At 39.9% G+C, this 21602-nt stretch overlaps 2 protein-coding genes across 3 annotated transcripts; one reads left to right on the top strand and one right to left on the bottom strand.

Annotated features, from left to right (window-relative positions):
• The first annotated feature begins 302 nt into the window (after window positions 1-302).
• tlk1a (tousled-like kinase 1a) lies at window positions 303-12402 on the top strand. Its single transcript, XM_058622133.1, is given in 24 exon segments — window positions 303-499; window positions 501-539; window positions 541-577; window positions 3969-4090; window positions 4174-4245; window positions 6569-6607; window positions 6768-6843; window positions 6948-6991; window positions 7124-7219; window positions 7308-7394; window positions 7496-7588; window positions 7725-7835; window positions 7923-8059; window positions 8391-8579; window positions 8682-8748; window positions 9242-9339; window positions 9541-9622; window positions 9724-9815; window positions 9956-10045; window positions 10149-10318; window positions 10402-10537; window positions 10889-11000; window positions 11099-11206; window positions 11331-12402. Coding segments are annotated over 24 exon segments (2310 nt in total). The 5' UTR covers window positions 303-457; the 3' UTR covers window positions 11502-12402.
• LOC131449520 (Golgi reassembly-stacking protein 2-like) lies at window positions 12403-19618 on the bottom strand. Of its 2 annotated transcripts, XM_058622135.1 has the most exons (10): window positions 19394-19614; window positions 16826-16906; window positions 16528-16731; window positions 16343-16429; window positions 16116-16246; window positions 14317-14449; window positions 14091-14223; window positions 13914-13994; window positions 13707-13820; window positions 12403-13269 (listed from the first exon to the last, which is right to left on the bottom strand). In XM_058622135.1, the coding sequence occupies exons 1-10, from the start codon at window positions 19454-19456 to the stop codon at window positions 13061-13063; spliced, it is 1236 nt and encodes a 411-aa protein (XP_058478118.1). In that variant the 5' UTR covers window positions 19457-19614; the 3' UTR covers window positions 12403-13060. The 2 variants fall into 2 exon arrangements, with proteins under 2 accessions (XP_058478118.1, XP_058478117.1); XM_058622134.1 differs by having other exon boundaries at window positions 16116-16429; window positions 19394-19618.
• Window positions 19619-21602: the final 1984 nt, after the last annotated feature.

Below are 21602 nucleotides of genomic sequence, written 5' to 3'. Positions count from 1 at the left end.
CAATAAAATACTACCATGTCCAAACTTAAGCTTTTTTCATTTGATATAACCAAACCATTATTTATTTTACTCGCTTGAATGCAAACCTGCATAGTTCAGGCGTGTTACGTTTTGCATTTATAGATACATTTTGGCATGATATGACATTTTTCTTTATCATGTTGGCATTTTCATGAGGATAAACACTCATCACCCTCGGGATAAGAATTTTGCACACGATGCGTGACGTTTCATAGACAACCACTTGAAGACGGAGAGGTCCACGGAGTCAGGACGCACTGCTGAGGTGTGTAGAGGTTTGTGTCATTAAACTGATCATTTAACGAGTCGTTTTCACTCAGTGGCAGACGCTGTACCCACGAAAGAACAATCGTGCTCTGACAATTGGTTAATTTCATAGTCGCTGTGAAGGGATTAACCGTGTGCGCTGCCATATGTACACACGAAAAGTAGCTTGATGAGTGTCCAAAGTAGTGGAAGTTTGGAGGGGACGCCATCTTTGGTCCCAGCTCTCCACGTCCCCCACACGGACTGTGTTTTCAGCAACATACCACTGCTGTGGTGAAGGCCCGGGAAGGTATCGTGAAACCGTTTGAGACGTTTGTTTCTGTTTTACATGCTCGTTTGGATCATTTTGTGTAGAGTGAGGGGGTATTGCATAAAAATGACCGAGAAAAAAATATTGGTGTAGCGAAACCTGCTTGCTAGCTAACGTTACAGAAACGCCGTCAGCTCCAAAGTCCATTGAGCCTCTTTGGCTAGCTGGTAGCACCGGAGACACAGGACCGTGTTTCTGTGCTCAGGCCAGTGCACTAACCTCAGGATAAATATGCGCATAATGGCGATAAACCCATAGCAGAGTGGGAAGGTTACCGCTGAAGTCGGCGCATCTTTCTTCAAGCACGCTGCTGTTAGAAGAGCAAACATTAGTTAAGTTACGGAGAGACGTTTAATTATGGTCGATAAATGCAATCAGCGAAGTCAAGTCATTTCTGATGATGTATCATAGGATTAGTCGCAGGCAGTGAATGTGTGTGCATTTCACTATTTGAAATAATTAGTGCACAGGCTGGTCCTTCATCAACACAGTATATTTGCATGTGCAGAGGTGCAATGTCGACACGATCGCTTTTCATATAGGGTTACAAAGATATTATCGCGTACCGCGTGAAAGCTCTCACAATAAGGTGGTATGAAATTCCACGTTGAAAGTGTCATCTAGCTAGCTTACTTGCAGTGCTTGTCAGTTTTTCTACTGTTGTTTCCGGTTGTGTTGATGTGATCTGACAGGATTGGTTACAATAATTTCTCTATTAACAACTATTAGACTGCACATCACAGTATTTGTGCAGGTTGCATGTGTGGGACTGCAATACTGGGGTTTAACTAGGGATGTATGTGTTATTACACAATTTTTGTTGTGCATCACAATATAAAGCTCTGACAATTAGTTATGTGTGGTGAACTTCAGTTATCAGGATAATTGTGAGTGAAGGGAATCTTTTCAAGAATTCATGCAATCAACCTCTCCAACTTAGAGTTCTACAAGCTGCATTTTCACTTAAGTGGAGTAGTGTAGTACGATTTTCAATGGTACAACCCAATGTGAATGGTTTAGTCCATCAATTTTGTAAGGGCTAGCCTATGCTTTGACAGTGTAGACTGCCAATAAATAGAAAGAAGAAGAAGACTCTGTAAACAAAAGCATAGGCTGACATTTTTCGTAAATAAAAACCAAAAACACACGCACACAAACAGCGTTCGGGTCTTAATGCCTGGTATGTTCACCATGCATTTCTGCTTTCATCACTTCCTAACTGGGCCACTGTGAATGTTATCCCAACAGAAGGGTGTCAAAATGTGGGAGGATTATTAATGTTGGTACCCCTTTCTTTTTGCTGATAGCAGAAAGTAAAAAATATTACTGCAACAATATTTCTGAATTGCAATTAATTTGGTCAGGTTATTTATGACAGGGAATTTTAATATCATCCCATGCCTACATTCAACGTGACCTGTTGTTTTCACATAAAGTGTTACTCTGATCTTTATTTAGCTGTAGTAAATGCCACTGCAGTGAATGGTAGGTAGCCTTATCTGACCTTTTTGTTATCACTAACTGAAAGAGCGAAGCGTCGTAGGCTAGATGCCCCAACAATGAAGTGGAAGGGACACCCATGGGACACAGAAGCTGCTAAGGGTTTTGCAGCATGCTAACACACACTTAAACAGCTGACGGGTATTTGGTGATTTTTTTAGTGGCCTTATGTGGTTGTCACTCAACTTGATGAAGCCATATTGTTGCACTCTAAGCAGTTTTAACAGGAAATTGTTCTAATGGGGCTCATTTCCGTATTTTTGGGAATTTAAGTAGCCTCGACATTCTTATGTTCTCAGTTATACACAACAATTGAGGAATGTAATGTCTATAATGCCTGCCTACATCAGTATGACTTTTGTCTATGCAGAAAAATTGTAAGGCTATTATCATCTGTGGTGGTTTTGACTTCAGTTGCCCTGGAATGAATTGAGGTGGAACTAATCCAACCCATTTTATGCCAAAGGTTTTTTAAGACAAGAGTGTCTGCCATAAACAGGTGGTCTGACTGTTAAGCAGCATGGAGTCAAAATGACATCCACAGCAAGAGCTGTAAGGGTTCAACTGCTTGATCCTGCAGGGGCTCAGATACATGTAATAGTCATGCACTGAGGCCTGCATGTTAGAAACAAATGGAAATCCTTGAGAGACACCACACAGCTGATATGCAATTTATTTACTCGATACTGGCATTAACATTCTGGGTGGAAGGTGAGACATAGTTATGGCTTTATGTCCCAGAAAGCACCAGCAGGAAGGGTTTTAAAGCCACAGTGTCTTTTAAGGATAATGGTTTTAATAGGAACAGTCATAGAATTGTAATATCTGCATTGACCGCATCTTGTAAATATTGTAGTGCTTATGTTGAAGTTATGATGAGACAGCACTTAATGTATTAGTCTTTTAATCATTCCACATGAGTTATATTTGCCAGACTAACATGGCTATGTTGTGCTGCTGTGTGTGTGTATATATATATATATATATAGTGCTAATGGTGTAATAAGTTAATGGCAAGACTGTTTTTGTTTTCCTTTTAAATTGGTGCAGATGTGTACAAGCAGCATCCTTTACTCTAGTTCTATCCAACTGAGCTGCACAACTACACCATCATTTAGTGTTGAAAAACATAAACATTTGATTGTGAGAAGATTTGTGGATAACTAATGCAGGCTCAGATATTTAGCTCATATGATCTTGTTGTTGGTATTCCTCATTTTATGTTCTCCACTCTGGTATATTCAAAAGTCCCTACCCACTGTATGCTCCACAGCCCTTCATAAATTCAAAATGGTTGTCTCATTAAAACACAGGTTTAGTGGGCAGACCCCTCGGAGTCTGCAGCAACACTGAAGCCCAGGGAGCTCATGTAACGGTCCCACAGGAGCACAGCATTCATCATTGCCTAGCAGTTGACACATTGCTCTTGTGCTCTCATGATAATGGAGTTTGTGGCACAGGAAGGCCTGTTATTACCTATTAGCCTACTTGTCTTCTGCATTTTGAGTTGTATCAAATTATTTTGGCTGTCTTTATTATTCCCGTTGGCAGCAGTATTAAGCTACGAGTATTAAGCTTGAATCAAATTTAATAGTGCTATCAGGGATAAAATAAAATCTGTCATGTTATCTCGGTGCTACACATATGTAGAGTGAAATCTGTCTTGGGAATACAGCTGGGGAATTGGCATAAATTTGGTCTCGCCCTATATTCTGGTCGAGACAAAATATTAACACCTGTCATGGTATGTTAGTGTGCTGTCAAGCTCACTACTACTGTATTATCTCATTTGAGTGGGCATTCAAGAGCTTCAATTAAGCTGATCCTTAAATAACTGAGGCATACTGTGAATTATTGCTAATCCTCCCAGGCACCATGGAGGAGCTGCACAGCCTGGACCCCCGGAGACAGGAGCTGCTGGAGGCACGTTTTATGGGTGGGGTCAGTGGCAGCACAGGGGGCAGCACTTGCAGTGCAAGTGGGGGAACCAAAGTGAGTGAAACTTTGATCATGTTGGTTTTATTAAAGTTATGAAATAATATTGATATTCAATTGTATCGTGTTTTTTCCCTCAGGGTTTGACCAATAATGAATGTTCCAATCACAGTTTTGGAAGTTTGGGATCTTCGAGTGATAAGGAGTCAGAGGTACAGGTCCAAATCTTTTGTCTTTTTGGAAACCATTTTATACTGTCTACATGTACACACACAAATGTAGTATACCTTGAATATGTAGCTTTCAAACCTATTTAAACATTCATGGTTTTGGAGCAGGGGCCGATAAATGAGTTTCCCTGCATATTTCAAAGCAAGTGTGCCGTACTGTCTGTGTGATTCTAGGGTATATTTGGTCATCCTTTTTAATACCAGGAGTAAAATCATCTGCTTCCTGTGAGAACACTGTTATATTACTAAAATATACCTTATAAACTAATCAACATCAATGATGTGATGTTTCACAGTTAAGGTGGATTTCGGAGAGCTCAAGTTATACTGTAAATATAGCCACCCTGTTGGCAAACTGTTCTCCCTCGGGCAGGAGGCATTGGCTGACCTGTATATGACAGATCTGTGAAATATCACCAAATCAAATGCTTGGCCATTTGGCTTCATGAGCTTGGTGACCCTCCATCTGTGTGGTAGACTATCAAACCAACTCTCACTATTGAATGGAGTTGGATAGGTCTATATATACAATAGCTTCCTTAGTGCCAATGAAAAGTATTGGCACAGTATGTGATGCTAACCACCATGTTGTGTCCTGACACTGTATAATTCCTAACAGGATTTCCATATTCATATTTTATGTCTTTCTATATCACACATGACTCTCGCTCCGCTCAAGTGACAGATTCACGTTGTGATATAAGCAGTTGTGATGACTCAGTTCGCATTAAGATGAGCACCTCAGAAACAAAACGGTTGCCTGGGAATGAGGCGAGAGTGTGTTGGTCTTAAAATGAGCTGTGGTCAGGCACATTGTTGGTGCATTGCTATCCACTGTGCAACTGACCAACAAAAAACTGGTCTAAATTCAATGGCGCAGTGTTTTCTTGGTTGTTTTAACGGCACATTAGATGCGCCTGCATTGGCGAGTTTACAATGCACGTACACTCCACTTGTTATACACACAGAGATGCGTGTCTAATGCTCCACTTCCTCATCAGTTATATGTAGGTTAAGTGTCAGTGCAATTCCTTATACTGTGCAGTGTAGTGCTGCTGATGGGACAGAGAATCAGTAGACAGTGGAGACCATGGACCACGTATTCATTAGCACAGCGCTTACTGGCTGCCGGGTCTGCCGCATCCTTTAGATGTCAACAGTGAAGTTACAAGACTCATGTCTGCTGCTGTACTGCTGTCTCTTTGTCCTCTCCATGAGTAAACCGTTATACTGCTGATTCAACTGTGAATCTATGTAACGAGCAAAGTGTCTTGGACATTAGTGTCCACACTGTGCGTTGTCTTTAAATGTAAAACAACAATTATTTTTCTTATACCCACACATCATGTGAGACTGTGTGCTCCTTTCTCATCACCATGAACTTCTGGCACTTAACTTCAAACCAGACTTTGGTTCAATTTCTTTAAAGTTCCTTGTACCTTCTTTTTAAACACCGTTTTTTCAACTCTGATTTTTGTACATTTGCCATTCATACAAGCGCACCTGGCTTTTAAAGTGAACGGCAATTTACTTTGGTTTAATTAATGTCACACCCGAAAGACACATAATTAGAGCTGAAACAATGAATCGATTACTAAATTAATCGACAACTATTTTGATAATCGTTTTGAAGTTTTTTTTCATGATTAAAACAACATTTCTGATTGTTTAAGCTTCTTAAATGTGAATATTTTCTTCATTTCTTTGCTCTGGGAAACAAAGAAATCATTAAAAGTGAATCATTTTGGTTTGTGGACAAAACAAGACATTTGAGAACATCATCATTTCCAGGTTTGACGAACACCAATCAACATTTTTTAAGCTAAATTTGTCTCAGCTTTTTTACAGCATTTAAAAAAAGATTGGCTTAATGATTTTATCTTTACAAATCTTTACGTGTGACCTGCAAGGCTACAGTAACACCTATTTTGCTTTTTTTTGTTTAACTTCAATAATGAAAAGCTTTTTTTCCCTTAAGGTTGGATACAGTCGCTAAGCATATGTTTGGTACATTATTACAAATGAGGCATGAGTAACACCCACATGAGACGACACATGTTGACAAATACCTTGACTGTGCAAAGGTGGTTTGATGTGGTAATGCAAAGTCTGAATTAGCAGTGACCTGTTTACATACGTTTGATCATTGCATGTTCCTCCTTTTAATTAATGCTCGACTATACATTTTGATCAAGTGCCATCACTACATTATTCATATCATATGTACAGAACCTGCTGGTTACCACCTGGTGCTCTTGCTCTCTCATGGTTTTGCCTAAAACTGTTTTTCTTTCTCACCTGATAGGGTTCCGATGTTAAAAGGGGCAGTTCGCCAGCTTACTCGGTAGGTATATGATCCAGTCTGCAAAAGAAATGGTAAAATAAAATTAAAATGTGTATTTGATTATTCCTGACATAAGTCAATTTATGTATATTGATTTAATAAACTCCAAACTGCTCTGTTTAGTACAATTACTAAACAGTTACTAAAAATTCTGTTTCAGACCCCAGAAAAGAAACAATCTGAAACTACAAGAGGTAGAAAAAGGAAACCTGAGATCCAATCAGAGAGCAGCCAAGGTGAGTGTCATTGAGTTCAACAGGTTGTAGTCTCTTGCTTATTGCTTTATTCTTATAATATTTTAACAAAATTCAATGCTCTTTTTTTTTATTTCATTCTACAGGAAAATCAATTGTGCGAGGACCCAAAATAAGTGATTATTTTGATGTAAGTTGTGTCAAATGAATAATTTGTGCTTATCCCTGTCCATTTATAAGATAACATACTTTCCAGTCTGTAATGTAATAGCAGCATGATGATACAAAAGCAGTCACTTGTCCTTTTTCTTTAACCTTTTAGTTCCAGGGAGGAAATGGGTCCAGTCCTGTGAGAAGTCTCCCACCAGCGATTCGCTCGCCCCAGAACTCACATTCCTACTCCACTCAGGGTTCTGCTGTAAGTTTCAAAACTTAAAAAAAAATTCCTTTGCTGCTCTGTTTGACCTTGTTGCCTTTTAAAAGATACACTGTTTCTTCTGTTTCAGGTTAGACAAAACAGCTCATCTCCTACTAGTTTGTCTTTTGGGGACCACATAATACATCCAAAGCAACTAGCAGTCAAATTTGTTCAGGTGAAGTCATTGACTGTTAGTTCAGTCACCAAAGCTTTTATTTTTGTTTTAGATTGCTGGGCAAGTTTTCAACGAATCGTCTTTTGTTGTTTTCACTCTAGACTGACCTTACCGTGTTGAAACTGGCTGCCCTTGAAAGCACTAAGAATCTCGACCTTGAGAAAAAAGAGGGCAGAATAGATGATTTACTAAGGGTAAGAAGAAACGTGTACCACCTTGCATCATTGATGTTAAGATATTGAAATTGTTGTCTTTCAACGTTAGATATGGAATATTTAAGTTTTGAGTATGTCAATTGGGAGAATAATGTTTTTTTGTCCTGCTTTGTAGGCAAACTGTGATCTCAGGAGACAGATAGACGAACAACAAAAATTACTTGAAAAGTACAAAGAACGCTTGAATAAATGCATCACCATGAGCAAGAAGCTGCTTATAGAAAAGGTAGTTTTGTACTCTCTGTCAGTCTTTAACAAACACTTATCCATTCATATGTCTGCTTGCAAACCAATGTTCTATATTGTTATGCAGAGCACCCAGGAGAAGCAAGCCTGCCGGGAGAAGAGCATGCAGGATAGACTACGTTTAGGCCATTTCACTACAGTGAGACATGGAGCCTCATTCACAGAACAATGGACAGATGGCTATGCCTTCCAAAACCTTGTGAAGTAAGAATCTTTTGATTTATAATTTTCTGTATAACTTATTTAGCACTACTGTCATTACTATTATTAATTAATTGCTGAAAGAACTAGTACACGTTTACACATAATAGCTGATTATGGCTCAAAGATGTTTTTGTTTTGCATTTTTGCACAATTGTATCACACACATCACGTCACAACATAATTATAGTCGCATCACGAGAGATGATTTACTAAGTATGCAAATGGGTCTGACTTTCTCTGGCTCCTGAAGGAATGCAGCCTACTACTATAAATAGTAAACACGTATACAAATAATGTGAATCTAACACAATCACTGTTTTCTCATCAAAAGACAGCAAGAGCGGCTAAACCAACAGAGAGAGGACATCGAGAGGCAAAGAAAACTTCTAGCCAAGAGGAAACCTTCATCCTCCAGCAACTCCCAAGCACTAACTACAAACTCAGAGCCAAAGCAACGTAAAACCAAGGCAGTGAATGGAGCAGAAAACGATCCCTTTCTAAAACCCAGCCTACCTCAGCTGTAAGTCTTGGCCTCCTGTAGATTTATGTTTATTCTTTTGTGGTTTTATTCTTTTGTAGTAGGAAATGTTTAATGTGACCTTATCCCTCTCATCCTGGAAAGGCTGACACTAGCAGAGTACCATGAACAGGAAGAGATCTTCAAATTGCGACTCGGACATCTCAAGAAGGTTTGTCACCTAAACCCACTACAACAATTTGTGATTGATTTTGTAGGAAATTTGCCTTTCTTTGAGAATTGTGCAGGTTTAATTTTAATTAAAACATTTTTTTAGATACTCTGTTAATGTAAGATTTACTTAGAAATAAGTGACTTTTACACAGATCAAACCTAATTAGTAAGCACAGTATTCAATGAAGCAAAACAAAAACTGAACATATTCAGCCCCATTCTCCTTTTTCCTGAGCTAAGACACCGCTATGGTGAATCACCCCAAGGATTGAGTGAGCCTGTAGTTTTTCGATGTATTCATTGTTTTCCCGATGAATAAGCATCGCAGACAGCCCCTGACAGACTCTGTACCAAGTCAGCCGTTAATATTTAATACAGAACTATTCAACTGTGCACAAGTGGGGTTTGATGAGCTCCTCTCCTTGTAGTCAGAACTCTGAAGTTTCTTTTGTGCCTTTGTGTGTTTGTGTGTGTGTGTGAATCATTTATAGGAAGAAGCTGAGATTCAGGCGGAGCTAGAGCGTCTGGAGAGAGTGCGCAACCTTCACATTCGGGAGCTGAAGAGAATAAATAATGAAGACAGTTCACAGTGAGTCTCAATCAGTGTCTTTGACAGTTACCGCATTGACATTGGAACATGATGAACACACAACTCCAGCATTCACAGTGGCGTAATTAACACTGTTCCACTTGGCTTCTAACATACCAGTCATGAGACGGCAAAGGTGACGTTGAAGTCATTGATACGTCTGTGATCATGATTGTTTTCTGTGCTCTTTCCAATCCAAAGATTTAAAGATCACCCCACATTGAATGAACGATATCTGCTCCTGCACCTTCTAGGGAGAGGGGGTTTTAGTGAAGTTTACAAGGTCAGTCTTTAGATTCTGATATTATGGGTTCAAAAGTGAAGAAAATGCTCTTAGCAGGTGTTGCTTTCCATGCAGAAGCCAACATTTTGTGTGTTACACAGGCATTCGACTTGATTGAACAACGGTATGCTGCTGTGAAAATCCACCAACTCAACAAAAATTGGAGAGAAGAGAAAAAGGAGAACTACCACAAGTATGTTGCCTCAGTGAAGAACACACACCTGATCTGCATAATACCGACCCATACGTTTGTGTGTTTTCCGCTATAAGCGTGTTTGCTGCTCTTCTATATATAAAAAGTCAATGAATGAATAATTACCATCCTCTCCGCAGGCATGCATGTCGAGAGTACAGAATACACAAAGAGCTGGACCATCCCCGAATTGTGAAACTTTACGACTACTTCTCGCTGGATACAGACACGTTAGTCACTTGATTCCTACTTTAAAGCATTTATATCACTTTACATTCGGTTGCTGTGAGAACTGGGATGCAAGTCTCATTAGACCTTTTCTTTATGCAATAGATTTTGCACTGTTATGGAGTACTGCGAAGGCAACGACTTGGATTTCTACTTGAAGCAGCATAAGCTAATGTCTGAGAAGGAGGCACGGTCTATAGTCATGCAGATTGTGAACGCACTAAAATACCTGAATGACATAAAACCACCGATCATCCATTATGACCTTAAGCCAGGTACGCATATGCCTTTGGCCAACTTACGGCAGTCACTACGTCATTTGCAACATCCCACAGACTTATTGTCCACCTGTTTCCAGGTAATATCTTGTTGGTGGACGGCACGGCCTGTGGGGAAATCAAAATCACCGACTTTGGTTTGTCAAAAATCATGGACGATGACAACTATGGTGTGGACGGGATGGACCTGACATCACAGGGTGCAGGCACCTATTGGTGAGAGAGAAAAAAATGAGCCACATACACATAGGTACAGCAGCATGGATAATGATAGTGGAAGTAAATAAATAAATAATGAATGTAATTGATAAGCATCATCCCTGCCAGTGTTGTATAAACATAAAAGCAGTAGTTTAATGTTGCAGGTGTTTAACGTGAGGTCAATCATGTTCATGTACTGCGATTGTGTAATCTAATATTTAATATATGCGTCTTGATAGTATTATCTCAAAAAAAAGTGGTGGGTTAAAAGTAAGAGGGAGATGTTACAGTAGCAGACGAAAACTGAAATTACAACTGGATACAAAAGATGTTTTTGTAAAACACTTTCTTTTCAATGTGGCCCAGGTACTTGCCCCCTGAATGCTTTGTGGTTGGTAAAGAACCTCCGAAGATTTCCAATAAGGTGGATGTGTGGTCTGTGGGTGTCATCTTTTTCCAGTGTCTGTATGGAAGGAAGGTAATGCGCAACATGGAGACCCTTTGCTTTTTTTTGAGTGTTATTTCTTGTATGTCATGCCGATCATTATGAACTGTTATCCTTTTTTTTCCCCTCAGCCTTTTGGCCACAACCAGTCACAGCAAGACATCCTGCAGGAAAACACAATACTCAAAGCCACCGATGTCCAGTTCCCTGTCAAGCCTGTTGCTAGTAATGAAGCAAAGGTAAGTGGAAAAAGGGGCCTCTTTAAAATCAATAGTGGTTTAAAGAAAATATAATAATAATAATCAATTTGTCCCTGAGCAATCAAAGAATGAGCTAAATAACTTGGATACTACCCCCCTCCAGGCTTTCATAAGGCGGTGCCTGGCATACAGGAAGGAGGACCGGATCGACGTTCACCAGCTTGGAAGTGACCCCTACCTGCTCCCTCACATTCGGAGGTCAAGCTCCTCTGGAAATCTGCAGATGAGTGCTGCTGGCTCAGGACCAGCGTCCTCCAGTATCATCTCATACTGACAGCATTGAACTCAAACTGACCAGGTTGCTCCGGCGCCTGCAATGGCTCCAGCTTGTGGAATAAGCGACAGGCAGAAAGAGGAGATTCATGTGGTGAGATCTCACCTGACATCCTCAGACCTGTGCCAGGCTTTTTTTCTACTTCTTCACCAGGACGATTAAAGGAGAGACAGTGTAGGGAGTTTTTTTTTTTTTTTTTAAAGGACATGGGTAAGAGGATCTTTAAATGGTCCGACGAAAAGCACTGAAACTGACAACGTACCTTGAAGAAAATGTGACTGTACACGCTGTTCAGATGTTGCAGATGGATAAAGCCTTAAAGAGCCTAAAGGAAACTTGGCAGCCTGCCGTTAAGATTAAATAACATGGTCCTGCCAGGGTGCAAATGATTCAGCTGCTAGAAGTTAATATACTGTGAGGAGAGGACGGTCGTCGTTAAGTAGTACAAAGATTTCACTGTTTATTTGGCTAAATGTTTTTTTGTTTTTTTCCACAACTATTAGGCTTTAATTTGAGTTACGTAGCCAAGGGAATGTAATGTGTAGCATACAAGTGGCATTTAGTGACATGTAGGTTGGGACATCATACTTCATACATTAAATGCACAAATTAACCAAATGTAGAAAATGTATAAAAGCCTATGCAGGAATATTAATTAACATATGGATTGGAAACTGTATATGTTGTACAGGTGAATTTTCAATTTTTGAGCTGCAGCAGAACCATGTGCAAAAACTTAAAATTTCCTCCTAATGTTAAAACTAGTTTCCTGAAGTGGTTTCATTTTGCTGCTTTGTTGCTCTTACTTTTTCAAGGGCTCTATGTTCCACTTTGGGTATAAATTGTACAGTTCTGCTAAGAGTGAATAATAAATGCCAGGAAACCTTTTTCTCCCAGTGAATATTGTTTCACAGTGTATTTCATTCACATCACCCTATATCACACATGTAAGGGAAAAGTCAGTTCAACCAGCATTTACCTACATTCTGTCTGTACTGACCCCCAGTGGACTTCTTAGGTACTGAATTGATGCAAGAATACAAAGGATGGCATACAAATTTAGGAAATGTGCATAAAAGTACAAAATGCAGACAAACATTTTTGTAAAAAAGAATAAGTAATGGCTACAACAGAAAGCAAACCTGCTGATCTAATAAGTCCCCAGTTGTACAATACTGGTGATTAAGTAGTTTTAGCCTTAAAGAAAGATGTAAAGATACATATTTGCACATTCGAAAGAAACATTGTTCCCCACAAAATTTACACTTGCAACCATATAAATTTTGCATGATTGGGAAATTAACAATTTTTAAAATTTGAGCATCACTGTCCATCAAACTGCATGAGGTCCACAGCCTTCTTCTGCCTCATGTTTTTAACATTTTCATAGGAAATGTGCTAATTTTGCTGCACATGTGCAGTAACGTAATTCCAGCATCTTGAAAAACTGGAGCTCCCGTACAATAACTTTAACAGAGTGTAACTGAAGTGCAGCTAAAAGACTCTGTATACTTTGTACAGATTCGAGAACAAGCCGACGACAGAACGCTGCTTTGCTGCTAAGACATGTCCGCTGTCATTGTGATATTTACTGATTCAGAGGCGGCCGGTGATGGTGGGAGTGAGATTTTGGATGGTGTTCTGTTCATTTGGACAGTGGCAGAGGGAAATGTGTTACCCAGCGCACCAGCAGGAGCAGTGTTGGTGATGATTCCTGGAACACCAGGAATCACACCGGAAAGGTTGAGAGAAGGAAGCATTGGATGACCTGTAGAGCAAAAACAAAGTAAAAATCCTCACTGTCAAAAAAACATCTGCAGTAATTTAATCTAATCATTTTCTCTCACCTGCAGTTTAACAGGGAAACGATACATGGACTCTCATTTTATCCCCCTTCATTTATACTGCTGGTGCCTTGGAACAACAGCCATATTTAATATATAAATTTTGCCTCTACAAGCTTAGTAAGGTTGACTGTATTCTATGATCATATTTCCTATATACAACTCCCATAAAAACACAAGACCTACAATGTCTAAAAGCAAACTCTTAAGGTTCCTCACACGTATTCATGCCAGGAGCCGTTTCGGCCCTAATTATCTTTGTCCACAGCACATGGATTAAAGATCGTATGAAAAATAGATCAGATCAAATTTGGATTATTTACAACAAACTCAAGCACACACCAAAATAACAAAACAATACCTGAATGTTGGCATTCAACTCCAGATGGCAAAACTTGGCCTGTGGTTGTCATGGAGATATTGAGGTTTGGCAAATGTGGAAATGGTGGAAGACGTCCAGATAAAGGCATTAATCCTGTGCGACAAATATTGCCGTGTTAGTGAAGATGTTGGATGAGCTACAGGTTCAGCCTGGGCAGCTACAGGCTGCAGAATAACTTCTCCTCACCTGGTATTGTTAGAGCAGGATCGGCAGACAGAGGAACATGATGTGAGGATGGGACTTGGCTGCACAGTGGAACTGTAGGCTCTTGTTGTATTGCAGGTCAAAACAACAAGGTTTAAGAGACTTGTGGCTTGTAGCGTTTGTTTTTGTCGATCAGATTTTAGACATTTTGATCAATACCTGTCTGCTGATTAGTAAGGCCAGTGGTGGGATTAGAGTAGACGGACAAGCCGGTGAGAGACTGCTCTAATCCAGTCGAAGTAGAGGATGATACATTGACCGGAGTGGTTGGAATGACGGCAGAGAGATGGACCTGGAAAACAGAATCACTTTCTCAGTAAATGACAGCATGTGTATGTAACCCAGACGATTTTAGAACATGCAAACACTGATAAGTCTTCGCTACCTCTATGAATCCATCTTTAGGTGAAGACGGGGGTTCGTTTGGAGTCGGTGAAGGGAAATTGATCTTCTTGTCCTCTGCAAACAGCAGTGTGGGTATCCTGTGCAGGTAACCGTAGCCAATCCCACATCCTAGACTGAAGTGGGTGAAATAAAGCAACGATTCACAAAATGTGAAATGGCATTATGGCAAGTCATGGTTTTATGAAAGGGAAGGATATGATTTGGTATAATAGCTTTGACACTACAATTTAAAAAAAAACTGCTTTGTTTTTCCCCCTCACAACACGATTGTGAAGTGCAGCTGTCAGTGGAATGGTAAATTCTTTCATTTTAGGTTTAGCAAGGAAATGAAATGGTATCTCACCAAACCATGAAAATGTAAGGTCAACTCCAGAGGTCTTTTATTATTATTATTTATAAATAGTACTTTTACTTCCATGTAATAAAGTTGAGGCCAGATGTTAAGGGGCAGAAAGGCCAATGTGTCCTTAACCCACAGAGCATTTAGGCTGCTTTTTTACCATACCATACCATTACTATGTTAAAACGTACAGTATATACAGAGGCAATCTGATTAAATGTTTTATTCTTATTATTATTGTTGTTGTTTTCACCAGATATAAATACAAAAAGTACTCACATTTTTAGAATATGATTGAATTTGTGAAATTTGGAAATACGTCAAAGTTCACTTGGTTCGTTTTTATGAACAAAAAGGAAATGAAAAACGCTCTGTTTTGTGACTTTTGCACAATTATCCCTTCTCTCCCGTTTTTACAAAAAAATATATATATAAAAGATATATAATGAATCCTAACTTTCACTCAACGACACATAAGAAGGAAATAATTGTTGCATTTTGTAAAGCCTGAAGATGTGACCTACAGTTGTGTTCAAAATAATAGCAGTGTGTTTAAAAACGTGAATAAAGCACAAAATCATGCATTGGGAATACTGCACATTATATTCTAAATCAAAACATGAAGAAAAATGTATCCATTTTTAAAATACTTTATAGAAAATTAAGAAAAATGAATAATAGGCTGTTCAGAAAAATAGCAGTGTATGCATTTTTCCTTACAAACAGAAATATTTATTGTATAAACTGAAAAATATTTAGGATTTAGCATTCCTGTGAATTCCTTAACTAATATTTAGTTGTATAACCTCTGTTTCAGAGAACTGCTTCACATCTGTGTTGCATGGAGTCAACCAACTTTTTGTATTCCAGCCCAGGATGATTTTTCCTCTGCATTTCTTGGTTTTGCCTCAGAAACAACATTTTTGATCGGATTGAGGTCCGGGGATTGGGCTGGCCACTCCATAACTTTAATTTTGTTGGTCTGTAACCAAGACATTGCTCGCTTGCTGCTGTGGTTGTTGTCTTGTTGAAACACACATTTCAAGGGCATTTCCTCTTCAGCATAAGGCAACATGACCTCTTCAATTATTTTGATGTAGGCAAACTGATCCATGATCCCTGTTATGCAATAAATATAGGCTAGTACTCTACGATAGTATAGTATAGTAGTATTTATCGTATACCAGGGGATCATGGATTTATTAAATTATTTATTAATTTTTAACAAACTGCTATTATTTTGAACATAACTGTATACACACACCCCCAGGATGTCCATATAATGAGTTATGTATTATTCCCAGTGCAATTTACCCAGAGTGCACCTGCGGCACTGAGCACTAAGGGTTAAAAGAGTTAGTTTCATCTCAACATAATTCCTGGTGTGTCTCTGACAGAGGCAACGTTCAGATCAAAGGTTTTCTTGATTACAGTCATACCTGCCTTGTCCCCCCCAGTCAGAGTTTGGAGTGATGATCACCTCGCGGCAGTTGTCCGTGTCTGTGCTGTAGACGTAAAGCTTCAGCTCCTTCCCCTCATACGTTTCCACGAGAGAGAACAGGTCCTCGTTCTGTTGGGAGAGCAGAGAAGCACAGTCACAGTCACCTTTTCCTCTCAGCCAAACCTTTGTGTAAACATTAATGCCGTCAACCCGCAGAGCAGCTACCTCGTTCATGACAGAGTCTGCTCCAATAATGTAGTCAGTGTGGGCTCTCAAACCGGCCAGAGCTGCAGGCGAGTTTGGCTCTACTTCCTGTAATAAAAGAAAAAATATATATCATAGGTCAAAGCAACAAGTTTAAAATATCCGAATGTCTTGTATCTGCCTGTTCCATTATTTACAACACTCACCAGGACATGCCAAACATTTTCTTTGGCTCCTTCAAAGCTACAGAAGCGGATGCTGACGCCCAGGAGTCCCTGACCCGCCCACATGTTGCTGGGCGTGACCGTCGTCTCCCTCACCGCCATCGTCTTGCTGCTGTACAGCAGCATCTTGACGGGCCTCTCCACATTCACCTTCAGCAGCTCTTTCAGGGTGTCGTTGTCTTTGTTCTACCAGAGATCAACACATTCGCACCGTCAGTCACAATACGTGTGGCTGACGGAGAAATACTGTAGAGATCCGTAGAGCAGCGTACCAACGTACCAGTCTAGTGTCACAGATGGAAAGGATGAAATCAAAGAATGGCTCCAGGCCTGCATGATGACCAGGAGAATTGTCTTGCACCTGTAAAATGCAGCATCATAAAAGGACAATAAAGCCTATATTGTCAGACACTAATGTCCATTCATGCATCCATTTAAAAAAAAAAAAAAGCTTATCCCAGCTGACACTGGGCGAGAGACAGGTCTCCAACCTGGATTAGGAGAGAGAGCCGACATACAAACAATCCACACTCACTTAATTACAAAGACAACAATGTGAGATATTTGAGTCTGTAGGCTAGAGAAAATTATTACTCGTAATAGGTACTGATTATTATCAGTACCTAATGAAATGAAATGAAATAAATAATCAGAAAATATTAGAAAAACATCAAGATCATTCCAATCTGAAAAGTATCATTATGCCAAATTATAATGTAACAGTGGAACATGAACAAACGTCCTAATGGCATTATTAAGAGACTGAAGTGTAACATGATCTCCTGGGTTAGAATACTGAAGACGTATAAAAGCTAAACACTAGAGAGTTACAAGTGATGACATTTAAAGTTAAAGTCTCCAAATGTCACAAGTTCAAACATCTGACACTCAACAAAGTACTGACTTTTTTTTTTGTTCTTTATAAAAGTAATGTGTTAGTATACGTGTAGTTTAAAGAACTACTTCTCCTTTAGTTCTTCTTCTTCTTTGGACGTGTAGTTTAAAGAACTACTTCTTTAGTCCTTTAAACTACACGTCTCTGTGAATATTGTTGTTCTCCAAGTGAAGTTTTCATAATGAAAAACTGAATTGAAGGAACTTCATACTCGAGGCGAACGTTCTATTTACATATAATAACCCAGCAGCGACAAAAAGTCTGCTCACGTGTATTTGAGCAGGGTGGAGTAGGTGACATTAAAGGGATAGTTCATCAACTTTTTATTTGAAAACCACAACAGGTTTTCGCACGTGAAGTCGACGCCCATCTCTCAAAAGTCATACAGTGGTTACACCGGTTATTCAACAAGGTGACATACAGGTTATTATTTCACCCCGAAGCTGCTGTGGAAGTTGGAACACCGTCACCTGCAAAAAATCTCCCACTGCGCATGTGTGGATACTCATCAGCCATATCAATTCATCACAGGTGAATGAAAGTAGAGAGAGTTAAATGGACGGGGGACGTTTCCTCTCACTACGACGCGTCAGCTAAATATTTATAGTCAGACAGATGATGACGGCTCACGTTAGCGAGCTGATAGGATGTCAGCATCCTGTCAGCGTCCAGGACGCTGACGACTTATCACCATCCTGGACAATTTCCTGCAGGACGTGTGGCCATAAACCCACGGCAGGCTGTGGGAGGTGGAAAGAGACTCATAAACCTGCCTGATTTCTGTTGCATCTGAGCAATTGTTTCCGTGGCCTGGCATAGAATGAAGACCTGGTTTTGCAGCAACACGTCATAGGTCGGGGGGGCCACACTGGATGTGTGTCACTAATCTTGCACACCTGTGGTATTTGGGCAGGGAGTGTGCTGCTGCTGCTGCTGCTGCTGCTGCTGCTGCTGCTGCTGCTATGTTTACATAGAGTAGACTATTAATCTGTCTTTGCACAAACATGCAGGACTCTTCAATATGAAGCAGTGCATCCTGCAAATATGTCACAGTAAAAGTGTTGATGAAAATCACACGAGAGTGCCTTTAACTTTGACACGTGTTTGTGGCACAATCAACAGATACAGACATTGAAACTCATGAAAGATAATATTCACCCACTGTATATTCTGCTGCAAAATGCGAGTAATAAAAAATAGGTGTGCTCACATTGTCATGCATAAGTCTGTTACAACAGCTGGTAAATGCCTGTTTCTGTTATGTGCTATTACTGCCATTCAAGGCTAATCCAGGTGTATTCAATGTTGTACAGTAATTGTTTTTCTGAACATCTGACTCGAACAGTCAAGTTTTCTTAATGGCTAACAAAGCTACATATTGTGTGTTGAGGGTTAGTTGAGCACTTTATGCCTGAAAAATGTAAACATGCAATTTATGAACCAAACAATAAATTGAGAAAATGTAACAGATGAATCAATAATTAGTTGCAGCCTTAATACAAGTTATAAATAAGCCATATTGTCACATTCTTGTCCTTGAATTAAAGTATGCTAGTTAATATTGAACTGAAGCTGAGAATGACATCACAAATCAAATTGCAGTTTCATTATGGCAGAATTTTTTTTCATATTTTACACCTTTAGTTGTAGCCCCCCCAGCACCCCCCTCTGAGAAAACCATTTGAACGCCTCTGGTACGTGTGAACGCTCGTTTGTCTTTGCATAGTGTTGCACCTGTGATGGATCACTGATGTGTCCAGTTTGTACCCCGTCATTATAGACCCATGTCAGCGGGGACTGGCTCCAGTTCCCCCCCGCAAACCCTGACAGGTGACGCGGCAGATGATGAATGAATACACACGTAGGTTGTCATGGATGTGGGTCTATGACTCTGCAGCTAAAAACAGCGAATTTACACAGTTCATTTAAAAATCAAATAAACACTGCTCTCACTCTGAGGACGTGGAAGCCTTCGGTTCCTCCTCCGGGTATTTCCACGCTCTGAGATCCCCCCATGTCTCCGTGTGTGTGTGTGTGTGTGTGTGTCTCTTGGTGGGAGAAATCAGCTGTGACAGGTTAGCCACAGGCGGATCTTCTCCAGATCATGTCCGCGACACATCACCGTGTTTTCTGGCAGTTCCTGGTTCACACAGCACTTCCGCTGTGATGCAGCGCTCTGCAGTCCTCGTTTCTCACTGGCTGCTGTGTCAGTCAGTGAGTGAGTGAGTGAGTGATGACACCGTGAGCGACTGGAGCGAGGCTTCATCTCTTCTGTTCAAACACAATTATATCCATCCAGGTGTACAAGTTAGATATTAGCAGATACATATATACATACAGTATACATATATGTATATGTGTATATATTTGTGTATATATATATATATATATGATGGAATATAAACTTAAGTACAAAAAGTATTGAAATTTGTGTTTGTAAAAAAATCTTATACTGTTGGACAGCCTGTTTATTTTTATTTTTCTCTTGTTTTGTTTCCGTACTTTACAGTGACACCAAGAGTTTTTTGGATATTTGTTCTATTGACAACATGACGATGAAAAACAACAAGGACACAAAGTTAATCTAGTGGTCCAGTAGAAACAGAGGCACCATGTCATCACTTTGCAGCCCTTTCTAGACTCAGTTGCCACCACCGTTGAGATGTGGGTTGAGCAGCAGAGTTGAGTCATGAAAAACTTGCCTAATTTTCTCTGCCACTGCCAAACAGCTTGCTCTGCATTTTCCTTACAAATGTGGCGCCATTCAAAAGGGAAATAAACAGGCTTTCCAACAGTATAACATGTATTGCCAAGAAGCATTGTTACAACAAAGAAATAATAGACCAAACACACATTTCTTTACTTTTTGAACAAAATGTGACAGCCCTAATACAAACTCCTGCACTCACGCTTTCCCTTTCCCAAGTGTGTCAGGGAACTATGGCTGTCTTTTCATAGCAGAAAGGACGTTGCTCCTCTTTCTGTGCAAAACAAGTTTCTGCTGCAAAAAGCTAAAGCTTATCCTTGTTGTTTGTCCTCGTGGTGGCCTCCATGACGCAAAGTATAAGTGCCCAAAGTACACAGTATGTATAAAGGCTTGTTCTTAGGTTATGACAAACCAAACAGTTTTTATCTTAAAGCAATTATACACTCATGCAAACAAACCGTGGATCAGTGACAGAGAGGGGCATCTTCACCCTGGCTCTAATAGTCTTCATGTCAAACTGAAGTGAAAAACACTTGTTTCATCATGACCAGACAACTTGAGATCCTAATGGTTTAGGTTTTAAGACACAGGTACACGTAGTCACGAATCACATGTCAGGAGAGGATCTGTCCAGAGTGTTCCCCGCTTTTCCCCCTATCAGCTGGAATTGGCACCAGTGCCCTCCACGACCCTCATGTGGAGGATAAAGAGGTAGAAGATGATTGAATGAATGAATGAATGAATGAATGGATTTAACTGTCAGGAGAGTACAAAGCTGAAGTGTCTCCTTAAAGGTTAAGTTTGTTTAAGCACTTACTTTTCCACTGTATTGCATATGGCGTGTTTCCACCGGCTCGCCTAGGCACGGCACGGTTAAGTTGCATTTCCACTAGCATAGTATCTGATACCAGGTACTTTTGTTAGTACCTGCTCTGGCAAGGTTCCAAGCAAGCTGAGGCGATACTATGCGTGACTGCCATCACAGGAAAAGATCAAGCCGAACAGTGCCTAACTGTAGATCAGTTAAAAAGACTTAAGAATCCTAAAGACGTGGGTTAATCTACAACAATTACCAGGGAGGCGAGGTGAGGTGAAGCGAGCTGGGGCCATAGGTGGAAAAGTGGTGGGCTATAGTTTTTCTGATTCAGGTGAGGTTTTCCATGCTTACTTCTCACCTCACCACATTTCAAAAGGAAATTTTGAACGTTTGACTTTTTACATAATTATTATACTGACTGCTATGAGTTACTGCTTAGTTGCTGATGATAAACTCTTAAAATATGATAGTATTATAGAGTCAAATATGTGTACACTGTACACGTTTGACTGAGAAACGAATGAAAAACCTAAAAAGATATAAACTCTACATCTACGTCAAGCTTTTTTTTTGTTTACAAAGAAAACTTTTGAAGTATAAATAAAAAATCGCCCACTGATACAGTACATACTGTTTTA

This window comes from Solea solea, chromosome 2 (genome assembly GCF_958295425.1).
Source record: "Solea solea chromosome 2, fSolSol10.1, whole genome shotgun sequence".
In the NCBI taxonomy this organism is placed as follows: Eukaryota; Metazoa; Chordata; class Actinopteri; order Pleuronectiformes; family Soleidae; genus Solea; species Solea solea.
The sequence above is the reverse complement of the archived record's forward strand: the minus strand, read 5'-3'. Positions and strand labels throughout refer to the sequence as shown.